This window comes from Salvelinus namaycush, chromosome 31, assembly GCF_016432855.1.
Source record: "Salvelinus namaycush isolate Seneca chromosome 31, SaNama_1.0, whole genome shotgun sequence".
Taxonomy (NCBI): Eukaryota; Metazoa; Chordata; class Actinopteri; order Salmoniformes; family Salmonidae; genus Salvelinus; species Salvelinus namaycush.
In genome coordinates, this window is record NC_052337.1 from 42,300,616 (window position 1) to 42,320,548 (window position 19,933).

Consider the following 19,933-nt stretch of genomic DNA (forward strand, 5'->3'; position numbering starts at 1 on the left):
GGATTTTAATGTCTCATCTCATTCACTCATAATTATATCATGCTAACCAGATAACCAACATGTCTCCTCTGCTGCATGCGCTTCATTCACCATGCCTCAGGGCTTCTGATGACGCTGACTCGATACTGAACAGGGCTGGGGTCAATTCCATTTCAATCAAGTTGATTAAGGAAGTGAACTGAATTGACTGAATTGAAATGGAATTCACCCCCAACCCTGATACTGACTCACTTCCAAACGGCAGGGTTGAGATTAATTAGGATTACTAAATCAATTTAGTGGAACTAAATCAATTCATTTTTGGGGATATATTAAAATTCTGCAACACATTTTGTTGACATTATCTGTTGTTTCGTTAAGTATCTTGACGTTTATACCTATTGTTTATCTATTTTTTATACAGTTTATCTTTTGTAATGTTCTCTGGTAAAATTGTAAAAATATTTAATCCCGCCGTACAATCTGGTCATGTACAGTGTGAGCTTGACAATGACTGTATTATCCTACAGCTTGACAGGGCCGTGCGTGGTTCTGGGGTCACTGGACGTGACGTGAATTATGAGGACATTTTGAGAGTAGCCGACACGATTCCCCATAAGACGTCTTTGAAAAACGCTTCTAGACAGAGAACACATTTAATTATACATAGAATGCCATTTAGCAGACACTTTTAGCCAAAGAGACTTACGACAGTGTATTCACATACATTTGAGTATTTGTGACCCCCAGTGGGAATTGAACCCATAACCCCGGTGTAGCTAGAGCCATTCTCTTACAACCACACAGGACAAATTCAGCACACACTGCTAACTACGCTACTACGTTATGCTGGAAAACAAACGATACGTGTATGCTTTTATCGGTAAAGACTGTCGAAATAGCCTATGCATAATTATCTGAGGTAGATAACTATCCTATAAATAGCTACATGTCAGTAATGCACATCGTTATAAGTGAGGTCCGGAGAGTTCCATGGTTCTGGAAGGGTAGTCTGCCTTTCTGCCTATGGGAAAATGGACAGAGGAATTTGACCAGCTGTTCTTTCTCTTCAAGGACTCCTTCTTTCTTTCACTGACTTTATTTATTCATTCCATTTTTTCCCCCAGAAAACACAACAATACCGAACTTACACGAAGTCAAGGAAAACATGACCATGGGAACGACGTTGGTTACCAACCCTCAAGGAGGCTTTCTGGTAAGAGGCCATGTGGAAATCTAGATGTCAGCCCTGGACTGCAAGAGCCAGTACGGTTGTTACTATATGTAGAGCTGACATATATATCACACACGCACGCCAGAGGAGGCTGCTGAGGGGAGGATGGCTCATAATAATGGCTGGAAAGGATTGAATGGAATGGCATCAAACACATGGAACCCATTGCACTTATTCCACTCCAGCCATTACCACAAGCCCGTCCTCCCCAATTAAGGTGCCACCAACCTCCTGTGACGCACGCGCCCGCTCTCTCCATTACACTCGCTCTCTCTCTCTCTCTGTCTGTCTAGAAGAATGGGTCTGAGTATTTATAATGATGACATAAGATATACATTACAAAGCCCGGATCTGACCAGAACTTTCCCCCTCTGCCTCTTCACTGGGCTTGTACCTCACTGCTCACAACTGACTGTTGACTAGAGAGTCCTAGCCTATCAGATCCTGTGCTTCGGAGAGTCAGTCACTTTGAGTCCAGGTTAAGCCAGTGTGCATGTGTGTGTAGCGTTCATGGGTCTCATGATTAGGTAACGTTAGCGCTGCGTGACCTTATTTCAGATTCCGCCGTGACGCGTGCGCGCGCGTGTGTGTGTGTGTGTGTGTGTGTGTGTGTGTACTATTTTCGTCCAGGCTTGTGGTCCCCAGTACGGCTACATGTGTGGTCAGCAGACGTACATCTCTGGGGTCTGTACCAACGTCAGCTCAACCTTCCAGGTACTCAACTCCATCGCCCCGGCCGTGCAAGGTACAGGACAACAAAACACACACACACACACACACACACACACCGATAACTACAGTCAGACCAGAGCTGCATGATCCCTCGCCTTGGTGTTCCTTTTACATCCTACCCCAGACAGACGAGAGCAGAGGTATCTCTCTCTACATCCTCCCCCCAACCCATTCCTCTCTTCACCCCCTAACCAACCAACCCCTAGAGCCACGTGGCCCAGAGAGAAACATCGCTTGTGTACATAAGAGCATTCCACTTAGTGTAAACTACTCTCCAGTCTCTTGCTGCCATGCATGCCCAAGTTAGGACAGATTTTAGAGAGACTTGTCATCGCTGTCTTAACACTGCACATTGACAGCAAGAAGCCCCAAACAGATATAATATTTGACTAAAACATAATCATTTCAAACCTTGTGTACGACGATCACATTACACTATGTCTCTCTATTATAATACTTTGGAACAGATTTCCAGAAGTACAATCACTTGGAGCTGATTTGCTGGTGTTTTTATGGTATTTTATGTCCAACAAGAACTTGGGGGGCCAAATAAAATCACCCGCAGGCCGCCAGTTGGGGAACCCTGGTGTAGACTATTAAGCCTCAGTATAGATGAGATACAGCTTTCCACCTCTGTGTAGTCTCACTATCAGACACTGTATTGGACATGCATTGGAAGCACATTATAGTGTAGTCTGTGGCTGTGTTCCGATATCCATGCTGTACCACTTAGAATGCATGTCCAATAGAATCCATGTCCACTGCTTCATTCTCAGTAGTATTCTCAGTAGTATTCTACGGTAGTGTGGATATTGGAACGAGGCCTTTTTAACAAGACTCAAGAGGGACTAGTGTAGATGGGGGAGCTTCTCGGTGTTGTAGTGTTCCTCCCTCTCTTCACGTCTCTCCACTGCACAAACCAACTGTTTATCGCATTTATTGTATAAAAACTGTTGGCAACTGTGGCTTTAATAGTTTAAACGTTGACGTACAAAACACATGTCTGTTTTCCCAACTAAATTCTACTTTGCGTGTAATATGTGATATATTGGTTGTGCTACACAGATCATAACGGCCACATTATTTGAATCCCTCTTGTATTCCAGAGTGCGCCAAAGAGCTTGACATTGTCATGGTGCTTGACGGCTCCAATAGTATATGGCCATGGAACAGCATCATTGAGTTCCTGGTCAAGTTTCTGAAAAATATCGAAATTGGACCTAAACTGTCCCAGGTGATTTCTCCTTTCTGTATACTAGGGGAAAAATGGGTAACACTTTAGATGAAGGTACCTGCAGAAGAAACTTTTATGGTTCCAGCCAGGTGAAACGGTTTCACCGAAGGACCCTTTAAGAACACAGTGTCAACTCTGGGACATGACTGAGAGAGGGATAGACGGGAGCGATGGATCGAGAAAAGAGGAGGGATAGGGAATAGAAAGATGCCGGCAACATCAATTGCAATTCACTGTATTTTAATTATGTAACAGCACAATATTATAATAATAATATGTCGTTGCCTTGCCGTTGAGTTGCATGCATATTATGATAACCTATTCATTACAGTCACAAGTCTCAGAACCACTGTTAAATCATCACTCATACTGTTATTAGTTTAACCTCCAAGAGCATTATGTGTTAAATAAAGGTTACTTAAAAAAAAAAAAAAAAAAAGTTTTATATGAATGGAGAGTCCTTTTTAAAATACCCCTGCCTCTGGAGAGGAGCTGGTTCGCAGTGGTTTAGCTTAATGGTGAAATTACAGTTTTCCTCTGTGCTGCACTGGAAAATATTGTCCGACAAAGTTCTCCCTTTATAGATCCCATATTCCATAGCCGGATAAGTACCCTGCGTGCTATATAAAGAGAATGACATCACATTCGACTCACCAGACCAAACCACACAGCCTTCCTTACCAGACTGTCTCGGAGTGTTGGAGTGTGCCACAGGATGGGACAGTTAGAAAATAGGGAACTGGAGAGAAGGGCAGAGAGAGATGAGGGTAAAGGAGGTTAAAGGGAAGAGAGCGAGTCAGATGAGGGTGAATTTGTACGTTTGAGTGAGTGTCGGTCTGTCTGAATCCTGTCTTTTTGTTCCAGGTGGGCATTGTGTCGTATGGAGAGCAAGTCATTCACAATGTGAACCTCAGCCAGTTTAAAAACACTCAATCCCTGCTGGGCAAAGTGAGGAATCTTGAACAGCAACAGGGTGTCAGGACCATGACCTTCCTGGGTATCAACACGGCAAGGTGCAGTACAAGAGTCTGGTCCTGCTCAATTTACAAATAATGTACCTCGTTTAATTGCGTTCAGTTGAATTTAGTGTTCCACTCAGTTAAGTATGTCTATTTCTTGTACAGTGTGGGAAGTGAGTGAAAATGATTTCTGATTTTCAGGAAAGAGGCCTTCACCGTGGAGCGAGGGGCGCGGCCCGGGGTCAAGAAGGTCATGATAATCGTGACGGATGGAGAGTCACATGACTCTCATAACCTCAAAAATGTCACCGCAGAATGCGAGAAAGACGACATTGAGAGGTTCGGTATTGCTGTGAGTAGAAGGCCCCCGAAACCCCGATACCTCAATATTAATACCTCAATAGCCTCACCACAGTACAAGCTGTAACATACCTTTCAGTCAGGACAAGATCACAGTCACATCCCTAACAGACTTCAAATAAACACACCAACTATTGTGGAGTTTAGATGGTTTGGTATGAGGGTTGCAAAATCCCGGGAACTTTCCAAAAAGTCAGATTTTCCAGAAATCCTGGTTAGTGGATTCTATGAATCAGGAGAGAATAAGCAATACGGGAATCCTCCAACTGGGAGTCTGCAACTGGGAATCTTCCAGCCCAGGCAGGCCAAGAGTTATTGGTTCAATTCCTGTTTCCTACATGGACCATAGTCTGTATATAGAGGACTGCTTTTCCGACTTGATATCGTCATTGCGAATCTGAATCTGTTCTAAGTTGACTTACCCGTATAAATAACGGCTGGTTAAATCAAATCAAATCAAAAAAACGACACTATTTGTTTCTCTCCAGGTGCTTGGTGATTACAACAGGAACAACCGAAGCATCACTGAGGTGAAAAAGTTCATTGAGGAGATCAAGAACATCTCCAGCGATCCTGTGGGAGATCACTTCTTCAACGTGTCCGACGAGTTTGCCTTGCTCACCATCGTAGACGCTCTGGGAAGCAGGATCTTTGCCTTGGAGGGTAGGCGGAGCTACTTTCCTCTGTTTAAATCACCAATACATGCTTTGTGCTACTTTGATCGCAGTGGTAACAACGGCAAGTGCGGTTCTTCTCCGGAGCTGTGCTAAAGTCCTTCTCTACGTAGTGAAATAAAAAGAGATGAGATTGTGTTTTATTCATCCCCAAGGGGAAGTGAGTTATCGTCCGAACAGCCACACAGTCGTACAATTAGAAACAGTAAGGACATTAAAAACAGTCCGTAGACAGTTCCAATGAAAATGGATCAGTGAGAGTGATCGTATAGTAATGGATCAATGTGAACGTCCTTTCCACAGCAACGTCAGGTAACTACACCTCGTCGTTTGAGATGGAGATGTCCCAGGCAGGTTTTAGTGCCCACACCTCTAAGGTGAGTCCACATTACCTACTGTTGTTTCTTTCTACTCCTGGGACGTATTCATTACGCCGATTCTTGTTGCAAAAACGTTTCTTAAACGGAGGCAAACTGAAGGGAGGAGGGCCCTACGTACATTTGTCCAATGGAAACTCTTGTTTTGCTCTGCTTGCTTCCACTTGGTTCTTAAACGGTAAACGCTTTTCGTAATAAATACACCCCTGCTTTCCTTTCCCCTTTCCTACCAACTAACTCCTTCTACCCCTGCTTTCCACTGTCCTACACTGTTAAAAGAAACAGTTTGAAAATATGCAACTAGGCTTTCCCAACACCCAAGGGCAACTAATTGCATAAATCTATCAAATGTTTTATGTTTCAAAATACTCTCTTTTAATAGTGTACTCCCACTGTCTTAGCCCACTGGGCTAAAGGGTACAGCATATTGCCGTGGGGATCGGTTTATAGGATATCACGTTTGTGAATCTGTGACTGCCCGCTGATCGGCCCCAGTCTGATACAGTACAGAACGACGGTGGGTGTTGTGTTATTCACTGGGCATAGACATCAATTCAACGTCTATTCCACGTTGGTCCAACGTTATTTCATTGAAATGAATTTCATTGAAATGACGTGGAAACAATATTGATTCGACCGGTGTGTGGCCAGTGAGATCTTTCATTCACCATCTCGTCTATCCCTGTGCTGGTTCACCATGATCCAACTAAAGTTCTGGCGACAGAGGTATCCTCTGTCCTCTCTTTCCTCTCTTCTCTCAGCCCAGAGAGACCTGTGCTGTGGGGGAGAGGAGAACTAACAAGAGAAGTCTTTTTCGTGAGAGGATGTTCACTTTGAACAAACAAAAAACTTTTTTTTCTCACAAACCTTATGTGCACTCATCAGACATTTCCCCTCTGTAGATGAGTTGGAGTGAACATGCTCTACACTCTTGCAAAAAAGGGTTCCAAAAGGGTTATTCGGTTGTCCCCATAGGAGAACCCTTTTTGGTGGAAAGGGTTCTACCTGGAACCAAAAGGGTTCTACCTAAATGTTTTGTTTCACCTCATTTTTACATTCTGTCAGAAAGAACACATGTTTAACTTAATTAAAAACATGTTTTCCCATCTGAAAAGGTAAAATTTAAAAAAAGACTATAGTAAGTGCATATTAAGTGCCAAATAAAGTAACAAGGTTGACTGTAAAAGGGTCGACAATTTCTTATTAAATCAGCCATAAATCCCCTTGTGACAGTGCTAATGGAAGCTTATTGTGTGCAACAGAGGGTGACAATTGAATGCAAGCTTCACACAAAAAAAATGTGACCGTTAAAACATTCGTAGCCTGTTTATCTATGGGCAACAGGGTCAACATGTTATTTTCAACCTGCTCAGTTTTCCACCACAAAACACCTGCTTTTACTGAATTGACTATTAGATGTTCACTGTTTCTTTTGAAAAACATTTTTTAAGGAATAGTTTCACCATATTAAAACAAATGGACGCAAAAGGCACTTATTTCGCGGAACGACCCATTTCCATCTTGTGAAATACTTTACCCTCTCCTGTCTTCCTGTATTCATGAAACAGGGTCTTCTTCTTCGTGTTCTGTGGGGGAAACGGCTACTTGACACAGTGCATTGTGACAGTGGTCTTTCTCACTGTGGTCACTGGTCTGTTCAGCCTTCACTCAAATGAGACTTTTCCACTTCCTGGGGGGGTCTCTTCCTGTTTCCTGTGCTGTAGCATAATTGTCCCGAAGAGTTGGATGGAGGCCCTTAATGTCACTGCCCATGCTGTCACAGAAGACGACATTACAAAGATAGGAGATGAGCTGTCTAGTATGAGCTGTTGTCTCATCTGACTCTTTCATTTTCTTATGTATGCATTGTTGTATTGGGAACAATGTGCTCTTGTCCGGACCTGCTTTTTTCGGCCCTCTCTCTCTCTCCCCCCTCTCTCTCTCCCTCCCTCTCTACCACACCTGCTGTCTCGACCTCTGAATGCTCGGCTATGAAAAGCCAACTGCCATTTACTCCTTAGGTGCTGACTAATTGCACCCTCTACAACCACTGATTATTATTTGACCCTGCTGGTCATCTATGAACGTTTTAACATCTTGAAGAACGATCTGGCCTTAATGGCCATGAACTCTTATAATCTCCACCTGGCACAGCCAGAAGAGGACTGGCCACTCCTCAGAGCCTGGTTCGTCTCTAGGTTTCTTCCTAGGTTCCTGCCTTTCTAGGGAGTTTCTCCTAGCCCCCATGCTACATCTGCATTTCTTGCTATTTGGGGTTTTAGGCTGGGTTTCTCTATAAGCACTTTGTGACATCTGCTGATGTGAAAAGGGCTTTATAAATACATGTTATTATAGTCCTTAACACAAAATTATGTCTGTCACAGGTGTGTAGGTTTCAAAAAACAGGATTATTGAAAAGACAGATATTGTACATATTGTTGTACTCACATGGCTGAGGCAAATGTTTTTTTATAGTTAAATACAATTCCTTTATTCATTCATAGGAGGGTGTGATGCTGGGAGCAGTGGGGGCGTATGAGTGGAACGGGACAGTAGTGATGCACACAGACCAGGGTACCATGGTTCCCCTAAACGCAGACTTCCATGACCCCCTGGACGAGAGGAAGGAGAGCCTGGCAGGGTATGTGGGTAAGTACAAACGACACACACACACAGCCTGGTGGGATACTTGGATAAAGTCCAGACCCGACCACACAAACCACCCGCATGGATTACACTGTATTTATTGACCTTTTAAACCTTTATTTAACCATACATGGCTGTTTTATGACGTTGAATTCCTGCCCTGTCCTCTGTTGCTGTAGTTATCTACGTGTAAGTCTAGACCTACTGTTTAATATGAGCCACTCCACACATGGCATTCCCTCAAGGGAAAATATATATGTATATATTTCAATTGAAGACAGTTAAGAAGAACAGCTTCTTATTTAGATTACGGTACAATGACAACCTGTACAATAACAACCTGTACTGACACTTTGGAAACTGGACAGTGGGCTAAGTCCTTAGTGCCTTCCAGCTCCTGTATAAACAGCCCAGTGTAGCATGGTGGACTACCAGCCCCATTACTCTACAATAGACAGAAACATGGTCTACGTCCCAACTCGCACCCTATTCCCTCTATACTACACCTTATTTTTGTTGACCAGGTCCCGTAGGGCTCTAGTTAAGAGTAGTGCACTATGCAGGGTATAGGGTGCCATTTGGGACGCAACTATGCTTATACTCTAACTGAAATAACAGACCCACAGGGCTTACAGTAGCCTACATCTCCCCTCATACTACCTTTTACGGGCTGTAGGGAAGACGCTGTGTGGGATTAAAGAATAATGTTATTTAATAAAGGTGTCACGGAGAACAATCTGGGTGGCTGTTCGTTTCAGACCAGACAAACACAAACACTGAGTATGTCTGTCTGACATATGAACTGTCTGTGGTACAGTGTTCTTCAGAAAAACGAAACCACGCACACACACTCATGCAGGCACATGCACACACACACTCCTCTCTGTTCTCCAGTGTTTTACTGCTTCCTCTTAGCAATGAGACTAAACTAAACTAATGCCAGGAGACCAATGTACTCAAATAACCCTCTAATAGAGACAGTGTGTCCTTATGCTGTGGTCATGAACTGCTCGTGTGTGTGTGTGTGTGTGTGTGTGTGTGTGTGTGTGTGTGTGTGTGTGTGTGTGTGTGTGTGTGTGTGTGTGTGTGTGTGTGTGTGTGTGTGTGTGTGTGTGTGTGTGTGTGTGTGCGCGTGTGTGTGTTTGTATCTGCCCACCGTGCAGGTTATGATGTGCAGTCGGCATCAACCCCTAATGGTGTATTGTATATCACGGGAGCACCGCGGTACAACCACACAGGCAGAGTCATTGTGTACAAACTGGATGGGAAACACATCAGAGTCACACAAGTGCTGAAAGGAGAGCAGGTGACCAATCCTCAACCCATCCTTCATCAATCTTACACCACCATCATTACAAGCAACATCTTTACGTTATGTACTGTAGTTGCTTTGTCAAACGCATATGGGTTATGTGGTTAGACACAGCGGATGTGGGAAGAGACTATACATTTTTTAACCAATACAACAAAAAATAGTTTTAGGACATCATTGGTATGCATTAGATAGAAATGAGATACTGCAAAGTGAGCAGAAAATAAAGTACTCTAATTTCTGGAATTCACAAGAGTTCACTTATGTCAAGGCATTAGATCATACAGTATTTCCACTTAATTTTGAGCATGGAATTCAGAAGAGGCTAGGTTATATTAAAGCATGTATTTGGATTTACGGTTGAGTGGTTATAATGTAGTTTGAAACCATAGAATATATAATCCAGGATTAGAAGTTCTACGCCCGTTCTATGGATTCTGTCTGTCTCCTGTAGATTGGATCCTACTTTGGAAGCGTGCTCCAGACGGTTGATGTTGACCAGGACTCATACACAGACATCCTGCTGGTGGGAGCTCCTATGTACATGGGCCCAGAGAGGGAGGAACAGGGACAGGTGTACGTTTACAAACTCAATGAGGTATGTGGTATACTGTTTGTGTCTTTGACCTGTCATAGTAAATTAAGTTCAATGAAAATGAATTACCGTGAAGGTTAATAAGTGAATGCAACTATCTAGTTGGAGATCACACTTCAGGGATATTTGTCTGTTACAATACGAAGTCTCATTAGAAAAAGATGATATGGATTAGAACGAGGGTCTGATGATGCTCAATAAACATTTCTCTCCCCTCTTCCTTCCTTCTTTCTCTCTCTCTCTCTCTCTCTCTTCATCACCCCACCCCACACCTCCAGAAGGGCATGTTTGAACACCAGGCCACGCTGAAGCCAGACAACCAGACGTGTTGTACCTCGGCCCACTCCCATGGCTGCACCGACGTTAGTAAGAATGACCCGTGTGGCGCCCGTTTCGGCACCGCCATCGCAGAGGTCAGCGACCTGGACCTGGACGGGAACCGGGACGTGGCCATCGGGGCACCGTTCGAGAATGACCACAGAGGAGCCGTCTACATCTACCACGGAGCCAAGAAGACTATCAAGGAGAAATACGTCCAGGTGAAGAAAGAAAAGACCATGTGGTCCGACTGTTCCCATCTGTGGAGGCTGGTGTCACCAGAAGTCAAAGGACGGGCTCATTCTAATGGCAGGAATGGAATGAATGGAACACATGTGAACCATATCCTCAGATTTCTCCCTCCACCAGCCACCACTGGTCCTCATCTGTAATCAATGTGTGGGATAGTGGTTTGTGTATGGACACTCTGCAGTACATATGCAGTTACAGTAGATACCGTAGAGGTTTTCCTGTTAGCCCTCTGAATGTGTGTGTGCTGGTGTGGTTTCAGCGTATTCCAGGTCCTGGAGACGGGGTGAAGACTAAGTTCTTTGGCCAGTCAATCCATGGAGTCATGGACCTGAACGGAGATGGAATCATAGACGTTACCATCGGAGGTCTGGGAGGCGCTTCTCTGTTCTGGTGAGTGTTCAGTGCTTCTGCGTTTAGAGTCAAACATAAAATGCATGCCGCACACGGATATACAGTAAGCGCATGTAAGCAGGAACACACACACACACTCACACTCTAGCACTCCACTTGAACTATTAGTAATAGCAGTAACCTCATCTCATCTCACATAACTTTATTATTATATCTTTAGCTCATCTATCAAAGACTGTCACTCTGGTTTACACAGCTGTGTCCCTCTCGGGATTTGAACCAACAACCCCCTCCTCTCTATGTTCAAACCCCCTGGCCCTCCTCTCCTCATAGAGTTCATGGAGTTGAACCCTCTTCACTCCTTTCCTCTCGTCTCATATAACGGAGTTGAGTTCTCTACACACCACAGGGCCCCCATCCAGGGGGTTTCTGGATGGGGGCCCTCCCACCCACTCAGTTTCTGCTGGAACGAGCCTAGCTGACCAGGGCCGACCAGGGCTGTGTGAAAAACTCCAAATCCCAGCAGGCAAAGATTTTAAAACATGATTTGGCAGCTCTTCCTCCTGGGCTCTTGGACCTCTGCTTAACAGAGCGCGGCTGTAGACCGTTGGAGAGTCACTCCCTAATTCCAGAGCGTCCATGTCAGTGGACCTAACTGTGGCGCTAACAGTTTGATACTGCAGCTGTAGAACTCAGTTACGCCACGGAAACCAGTGACCTCCGTCATAATGGATTCCTTTGTAGAGCTGCCATGGCCCGCGATGTGGTTTAGAGCACGGTCGCAAACATCTTTTCACGAAGACACGAATAATGTGCTTCGTATGTTCTATTTGGGGGTTACTTAAAAGGAATGGAAGCAGTATACCTTTTGGCTTCTGCTGTTTTCCTTTTTTGGAAACGTGTATTTATTCAGTTTAATTCACAGGTAATTCACTTTTGTAACTTGAATGTGCCAGTTCCATGTGCTAATGCCGTGTTCGAAACACCTGGGAACTGGGAAATCTCCAACTTCAGTGCGTTCAAAACACCTGGGAACTGGGAAATCTCCAACTTCAGTGCGTTCAAAACAACTGGGAACGAGGAGAAAAATGTGCACCGACTGGGATAAATCGATTTGACCGGTCACCCAACTCGGAATTCCAAGTCGGGAACTCGGGCCTATTTCTCGAGCTCCGACTTTCCGACCTGAAGATCACTGACGTCATTATTTTTCCAGAGTTCCCAGTTGTTTTTGAACGCTGCATAAATCTGGTGTTTGTCATCCAGGTCCAAGGATGTTGCTGAGCTTTATGCCAACATGACCTTTGACCCGAGCAAGATCAACCTACAGCAGCCCTCTAAAGGCTGTATGTTGGGCGGGAGGGAAACTGCGTGCGTGAAGACCAGGGTCTGCTTTAGCTACAGCGTCAAGTCTGAGAAGGATGACACTAACTTGGGCACAGGTGAGAGTCTGATCAACCCCTTTCCTTTCATTTCATACAGTATGTTTACATGTTTACAGTGTAAACCTCCTTCAATAATATGCAACGATTAAAGCGGACTCTCGATAAGAACAGTAAAAAGGAGTAAAATAGAAAGCTTTTATTTTGAGGTTGCTGTAGCTAACCCTAACCAGGATTTATAGAAAAACTAGGCATTTTGGGAAAGCTACTGGAATTTTGCAACCCTAATCATGACTAGTGTTTGTTGTGTTTCAGCCATTAAGTACAGCTTGACACTGGACTCTCTGAGGGCGAAGTCGAGGGCTGCGTTTGTCAACATAGACGAGAGAAGTGAGAGGAAGGCCCAGGCCACCGCCAAGATCATAGACAATCTGTGTGTGGAGCATTTATTCGCCATGAAGGCAAGTAAAATCCTTCCTCACCCAGCCTGGTCAACATGGAGAGAGAGAGAAAGAGAGGCAGACGGGAGTGAGAGAGAGAGAGGGGGGGAGATGGAGAGAGAAAGATAACAGCCCCATAGAAAAACACATTTTCTTACATAGTTTAGTAGAACATTGCTAAATCGGTTACTGGTTGCAGATTTTGAACTAGAGAGGGGAAAGACAAGTGCCTTACCGTAATCAGCCTGGTTCCAGAACTTTTTATGCTTTATAGCCAACTCGTATCAACTATCATATGTTTGGCATGATAATGACCATTACATTTGGGCAAAACAGCACAAACAGATTTGGGCCCAGCCTAAAGGACCATTAGTATCTCAGTAGACCTCCTCAAGAGACTGGCTAGTGGATGTAGTGGATGGATGTATAGTATGGAGCCTAGATGCTCTGGTATTTATTCATTGTAGGACAGCCTAGCCTCAAAGACGTAACATATTAAACGTAAATCTGTGATTCACCTATGTTACACTCTTAGGAAAAAAGGGTTCCAGAAGGGTTCTTCGGCTGTCCCCATAGGAGAACCCTTTTTGGTTCCAGGTAGAACCTTTTTGGTTCCAGGTAGAAGCCTTTTTTGTTCCATGTAGAACCCCTTTTGGGGGTTCAACCAAAAAGGGTTTTTCGAAGGATTTTCCTATGGGGAAAGCCGAAGAACCCTTTAAGGTTCTAGATAGAAAAAAGGGCTAAAAGTGTACATTTGGTATGGTTACATAAGACGGAAGGTTACTTAATTCTTATGGCTGCAATCCCGTTAACGGGATCGATATGACAACAGCCAGTGAAAGTGCAGGGCGCCAAATTCAAACAACAGAAATCTCATTATTAAAATTCCTCAAACATACATGTATCTTATACCATTTTAAAGGTAATCTGGTTGTTAATCCCACCAAAGTGTCCGATTTCAAATAGGCTTTACAGCGAAAGCACCAGAAACGATTATGTTAGGTCACCGCAAAATCACAGAAAAACACAGCCATTTTTCCAGCCAAAGACAGGAGTCACAAAAAGCAGAAATAGAGATAAAATGAATCCCTAACCTTTGATGATCTTCATCAGATGACACTCATAGGACTTCATGTTACACAATACATATATGTTTTGTTCAATAAAGTTCATATTTATATCCAAAAACATCAGTTTACATTGGCGCCATGTTCAGAAATGCCTCCAAAATATTAGGAGAAATTGCAGAGAGCCACGTCAAATAACATAAATACTCATCATAAACTTTGATGAAAGATACATGTTTTACATAGAATTAAAGATACACTTGTTCTTAATGCAACCGCTGTGTCAGATTTCAAAAAGCTTTACGGCAAAAGCACAATATTCAATAATCTGAGAACAGCGTTCAGCCACAAAAGGAAGCCATACAGTTACCCGCCAAATTGTGCAGTCAACAAAACTCATAAATATTATTATAAATCTTCACTTACCTTTGCTGATCTTCGTCGGAATGCACTCCCAGGACTCCCACTTCCACAAGAAATGTTTGTTTTGTTCGGTAATGTACATCATTTATGTCCAAATAGCTATTTTTGTTAGCGTGTTTGGTAAACAAATCCAAAGTCAGGAAGCGCGTTCACTAAAAGCAGACGAAATGTCAAAAAGTTCCGTAACAGTCAGTAGAAACATGTCAAACGATGTATTGAATCAATCTTTAGAATGTTTTTAACATAAATCTTCAATAACGTTCCAACCGGAGAATTCCATTGACTTCAGATGTGCGATGGAACAGAGCTCCCTCTCATGTGAACGCGCATGGTCAGAGCATGGTCAGGTCATGGTAGACCTGACTCATTCCTGTCTCCTTTGGCCCCACTTCACAGTAGAGGCATCAGACAAGGTTCTACAGACTGTTGACATCTAGTGGAAGCCGTAGGAAGTGCAAACTGATCCAGATCCCACTGTGTATTCAATAGGGGCTGGGTTGAAAATCGACCAATCTCAGATTTCCCACTTCCTGTTTGGATTTCTTCTCAGGTTTTTGCCTGCTATATGAGTTCTGTTATACTCACAGACATCATTCAAACAGTTTTAAAACTTCAGAGTGTTTTCTATCCAATACTAATAATAATATGCATATATTAGCAACTAGGACTGAGGAGCAGGCAGTTTACTATAGGCACCTCTGGGCACCTTTCATCCAAGCTACTCAATACTGTCCCTGCAGCCATAAGAAGTTAAGTCAAAAATGAAAGGAAGGAAGTTGGTCGGGGAAGATGGATGTGTGGGCGTATAATGCAAAAGTCTAGCAACCCAAAGGTTGCGTGTTCGAGTCACATCACAGACAACTTTAGTATTTTAGCTAATTGGCTACTTTGCAACTACTTAGCATGTTAGCTAACCCTTTCCCTAACCCCTAACCCTAACTCCTAACCCTAACCTTAATCCCTAACCTTAACTCCTAACCCTAATCTCTAGCCTAGCTAATGTTAGCCACCAAGCTAATGTTAACCACAACAATGTGGAATTCTGAACATATCATACGTTTTGCAAATTCATAACTTATTGTACGAATTGCAATTCGTAACATATCATACAAATTGTAATTCGTAACATATTATACCAAGTGGAGGGATACAGTTTACATTTACTATGTTACGTCTATCCCTGAGTCCAGGTTGGGTAGGAACGCTCGTAACATGAAAGTGGAGAAAGATCTCCCTCCTTTGATCAAAGGGAAAGCATTTTCAGGAAAACAACCACTTTTACAAAATGCCTATTACTGTACATACACACATTTCAGCTTAAAAGTGGCCTAGAAATAGATTCACTTTACATTGATTGTTAATTGTTCTATTGGTTGTTTTGTGTCAGATAGTTGTACATTATAAGGTTTTAGTAAGGAGGCCAGATGAAAAGAAGAGAGCTTTTAAATGACAGAAGACCTTGACTGTAATGGGAACCAGAACCAGAGCTTTTACTGATCAAAGCAAGGTGAAGAGAATGCCCTGACGATGACTGTTAAACTACCCGCAGAACCTCTGAGAAAGGGAGCGAGAGAGAGAGAGAGAGAGGGGAGGTGAAGAGAGAGAGGTAGGGAGAGGAGGAGATGGAGGGGAGAGCGAGACGAAGAGAGGGGTAGAGGGAGAGCGGGTGAGAGATAAGCGTAAGAAAGTGAGAGTGAAAGAGGGAGGGAGAGAAATAGGAGAAAGAGAAAGTGGATGAGATAGAGGGAGGATAGGCATGTTAGAGAGAGAGGGGTAGAGATGCATATTTGAGAGAGTAGAGGACTTTGAAAGAGAGACAAAAGAGAAGAGAGAAAGAGAGAGGGAATGAGGGCGAGCTGGTGGATGGTTGGAGGGTGCCGATAGAAGTACAGGAAATTAAAACTCTCCGCTGTCAGGAAGGAGGTTGCTAAAATGTTTTGAATGCAAGTTGTTGGGAGGGTCCCCCCAACAACATTTCACTTAGGGCCACCCAAAAGGCTAGGGCCAGCTCTGACTGCATATGTGGCTATGGATGTGGGTACACAGACCTGCTAGTCTACTGCGGCCCCTCATGATGAGTTCAGATTTTTGGTGGCCCCTACCCCCATCAAAGATGCCCATCCCTGCTCTAGTGCATACAGTATCTTCAGTGGAGGAGGAGAGAGAGTGTGGAGTGACACACGCAGCGTTTGATTCGATGTTTAGCAGCCGGTGAAGCGCAGGAGGTATGTTTGTAAATGAATTGGATCAAGCTACGTAGCCTCTTGTTTCCTTCTCGATGAATAAATCAACCAAAAATATTTAGTTGCTTCTCTGTAATGCTAGCCACCTAGCAATTTCATGAAGTTAGCTTTAGCTAGCCAGATAGATAGGTTCCCAATCTCCCAACCTCATAACTAGCCACCAAGCCATTTCAGGCTATCGATCAAGTTAGATTAGCTTTTCTAACTATCTTAGCTGACATGCCTGCTGGAAATGTTGCTAGACTTTAGAAATGATCATTAAAATGACAAATGAACAGGTATAAAGAGGATACTTAGATAACTTATGTAGAGAAATAGATTTTTTTTACATAGAATGAGGCATAATGATTATGTCTCTAGCTTACAGGAAAAGCTGTTTCAGATGTTTGAAAAATGCCAAATTATCCCGGATTCTCCAACCACCACCCCTCCCTCCTCACCTACATCACGCACCCTCTAAAATAGACGGTGCGTGATGCCCCTGGATACATTGTGCATGTAATTACATTAGCCCGTACCCCCTTTAGGCTAAATTGGACTTCAGAGACCCAATCATGGTCTCCCTAGAGTTTGGCCTGGCTGAGGACACGGGTCCCGTCCTGGATGGAAATCTACCAACGTCACTTAACAAAACGGTAAAATGAACCACACTGCGCCAGATTTAACACACACACACACACACACACACACACACACACACACACACACACACACACACACACACACACACACACACACACACACACACACACACACACACACACACACACACACACACACACACACACACACACACCAGTAACTTTTGGCTTGCCATGAATTTTGTATACCTTGACTTGCTTCCCTCTTTAGCCACTAGAGGCCCTCATTTGCTAACATGTGTGCACACATTGATTTCCTACCTTACTGATTGGATTATACCTCAGCTATCACATAATACAGTGGTGAATATGCAATGTGTGAGCAGAGAAGTCAGTAATCAGTACTTTACACAGTCATGCAGTCATGCTCTCTGCAGCACTTATCATCAGCAACAGCTGTCCTCCATCCTTCACTAGTTCATATGAGAGGCTTATAAGCTTTAAAACACTGACAGGCAGTTATCCTGGTTCCATAGTGGAGCTCCCACACACACATAGTTCTTATGAGCTATTTGCCAGACGGACGGAGAGCCAAAACATGTAGCTGGATAATAACGTCGTGGTAGAACAGGGATTTCAAATTCCTCAACACAAAACAGAGTGTGATTACATCCAAGTTACATGTCTGTTTAGCAAAGTTAGCACGTGATCTCAGGCCTGAGTTCTCATGCTATCAACACACCGCACCACTCTCAGTACAACCAGAGAGGAAGTGGTGAAGTGAGAGGGTCCACTCCCGTCAACATCTGTCCACACAGGAATACACAGATAAGCGGACCGATAAGCTGTCTGGTAAACTGACCGATAAGGTGACCGATAAGGTGACCGATAAACTGACCGATAAACTGACCGATAAGCTGACCGATAAGCTGACCGATAAACTGACCGATAAGCTGACCGATAAGCTGACCGATAAACTGACCGATAAGCTGACCGATAAGCTGACCGATAAGCTGACCGATAAACTGACCGATAAACTGACCGATAAGCTGACCGATAAGCTGACCACCTGCCTTCCCGTCTTTGGGACGACTCCTATTATTAGGGCGGAGACAATACCATCTCGTCAACCACAGGAGGTTGGTGCTACCTTAATTAGGGAGGACGGGCTCGTGGTAATGGCTGGAGCGAAATGAGTGGAATGGTATCAATTACGTCAAACATGGTTTCCATGTGTTTGATGCCATTCCATTCTCTCCTTTCCAGCCATTTTTATGAGCCGTCCTCCCCTCAGCAGCCTCCACTGTTATATACAGTGTCTCTGTTACGACATGCTACTCAGTCAAAAACAAACAAGGACACAGACAATTCACTGTCTCTTGATGCAACTACTAACCAAGTGAATTTGTTTTTGACTGCTTTCTTGCTAGTTCTGTCTTGTACACAGTTTATATTTCTTGTAACCATGCACATGTCATTCAGATTCCTTTGGTGGACTGTGGGACCGATGACAAGTGCATAGCTGACCTATCGCTGAAGGCTGTGCCAAGTATACAAAGGTATTATCACAATGATTGTGTTCCTTCAGTCCATCAAACTGACAACGGTTATGTGACAGTTCAGTAGCAGTTATGTTGCCCTTGTATTGTACTTTGGCGCCCCCTTGTGTTGCTTCAATTGAAATGCCCAAATTACATTTACCCTGCTGCGGTAGTAACTTTCCTATTCTTTGCAGTCTTGTGATCAAAGCGAACAAGGAGAAGTTCCACGTTCTGATCACCACTAGAAACAGAAAAGACAATGCTTACAACACCAAAGTTATGCTGAGCTTTACTGAAAACATTAACTACGTCAAGGTCGAGGTGAGGTTCCTCTCTGTCTTTATAACAGTTGTGTAATTTTATATATTTATTTTTTTATCACCTTTATTTAACCAGGTAGGCTAGTTGAGAACAAGTTCTCATTTGCAACTGCGACCTGGCCAAGATAAAGCATAGCAGTTCGACACATACAACAACACAGTCACACATGGAATAAACAAACATACAGTAGAAAAAAAGAAAACAAAAAGTCTATATACAGTGAGTGCAAATGAGGTAAGATAAGGGAGTTAAGGCAATAAATAGGCCATGGTGGCGAAGTAATTACAATATAGCAATTAAACACTGGAATGGTAGATGTGCAGAAGATGAATGTGCAAGTAAAGATACTGGAGGTGCAAAGGAGCAAGATAAATAAATAAATACAGTATGGGGATGAGGTAGTTGGATGGGCTGTTTACAGATGGGCTATGTACAGGTGCAGTGATCTGTGAGCTGCTCTGACAGCTGGTGCTTTAAAGCTAGTGAGGGAGATACTAGTCTCCAGCTTCAGTGATTTTTGCAGTTCGTTCAACTTCTACTGTCTTGAACATCCAAATTTCATTTCACAGTCATAATTTCTGTCAGTATGTTTTGACATCTCTCCCTTTGCTCCTCAGCCCAAAGAAAAAGACTGCAGTCTAAATAATACCAAAGTTGAGTGTGCTGTGGGATATCCATTCCTCAAAAGCAATGTAGAGGTAAGACGTTTCCTTATTATTATATTTTTATTTATTTAAAAAATTATATATTTTTATTGATTAAAAACAATTAGGGGGTAGATCAGCTTTAATATTGCAGATAGATTGTAGCTTCCATCAATGTAATTGTCTGCATCATTTCCAATCCTCCATATATTTTTTTGTAAATATATAGTACCAGTCAAAAGATTGGACACACTTACACATTCAAAGG

At 43.3% G+C, this 19,933-nt stretch overlaps 1 protein-coding gene across 1 annotated transcript in view; it reads left to right on the forward strand.

The window, feature by feature from the left end:
* LOC120025968 (integrin alpha-1-like) overlaps positions 1-19,933 on the forward strand; it is a 69,152-nt gene that overhangs the window by 40,114 nt on the left and 9,105 nt on the right. Inside the window, exons 4-21 of the mRNA XM_038970728.1 lie at positions 1,107-1,195; positions 1,844-1,958; positions 3,052-3,179; positions 4,044-4,192; positions 4,340-4,490; positions 4,987-5,161; positions 5,476-5,549; positions 8,054-8,198; positions 9,359-9,501; positions 9,962-10,105; positions 10,381-10,641; positions 10,932-11,062; positions 12,290-12,465; positions 12,721-12,866; positions 17,106-17,213; positions 18,642-18,718; positions 18,895-19,021; positions 19,639-19,719. Of these exons, the coding sequence (XP_038826656.1) occupies positions 1,107-1,195; positions 1,844-1,958; positions 3,052-3,179; positions 4,044-4,192; positions 4,340-4,490; positions 4,987-5,161; positions 5,476-5,549; positions 8,054-8,198; positions 9,359-9,501; positions 9,962-10,105; positions 10,381-10,641; positions 10,932-11,062; positions 12,290-12,465; positions 12,721-12,866; positions 17,106-17,213; positions 18,642-18,718; positions 18,895-19,021; positions 19,639-19,719 (2,420 nt within the window). The remainder of the gene's footprint in view (positions 1-1,106; positions 1,196-1,843; positions 1,959-3,051; positions 3,180-4,043; positions 4,193-4,339; positions 4,491-4,986; positions 5,162-5,475; positions 5,550-8,053; positions 8,199-9,358; positions 9,502-9,961; positions 10,106-10,380; positions 10,642-10,931; positions 11,063-12,289; positions 12,466-12,720; positions 12,867-17,105; positions 17,214-18,641; positions 18,719-18,894; positions 19,022-19,638; positions 19,720-19,933) is intronic.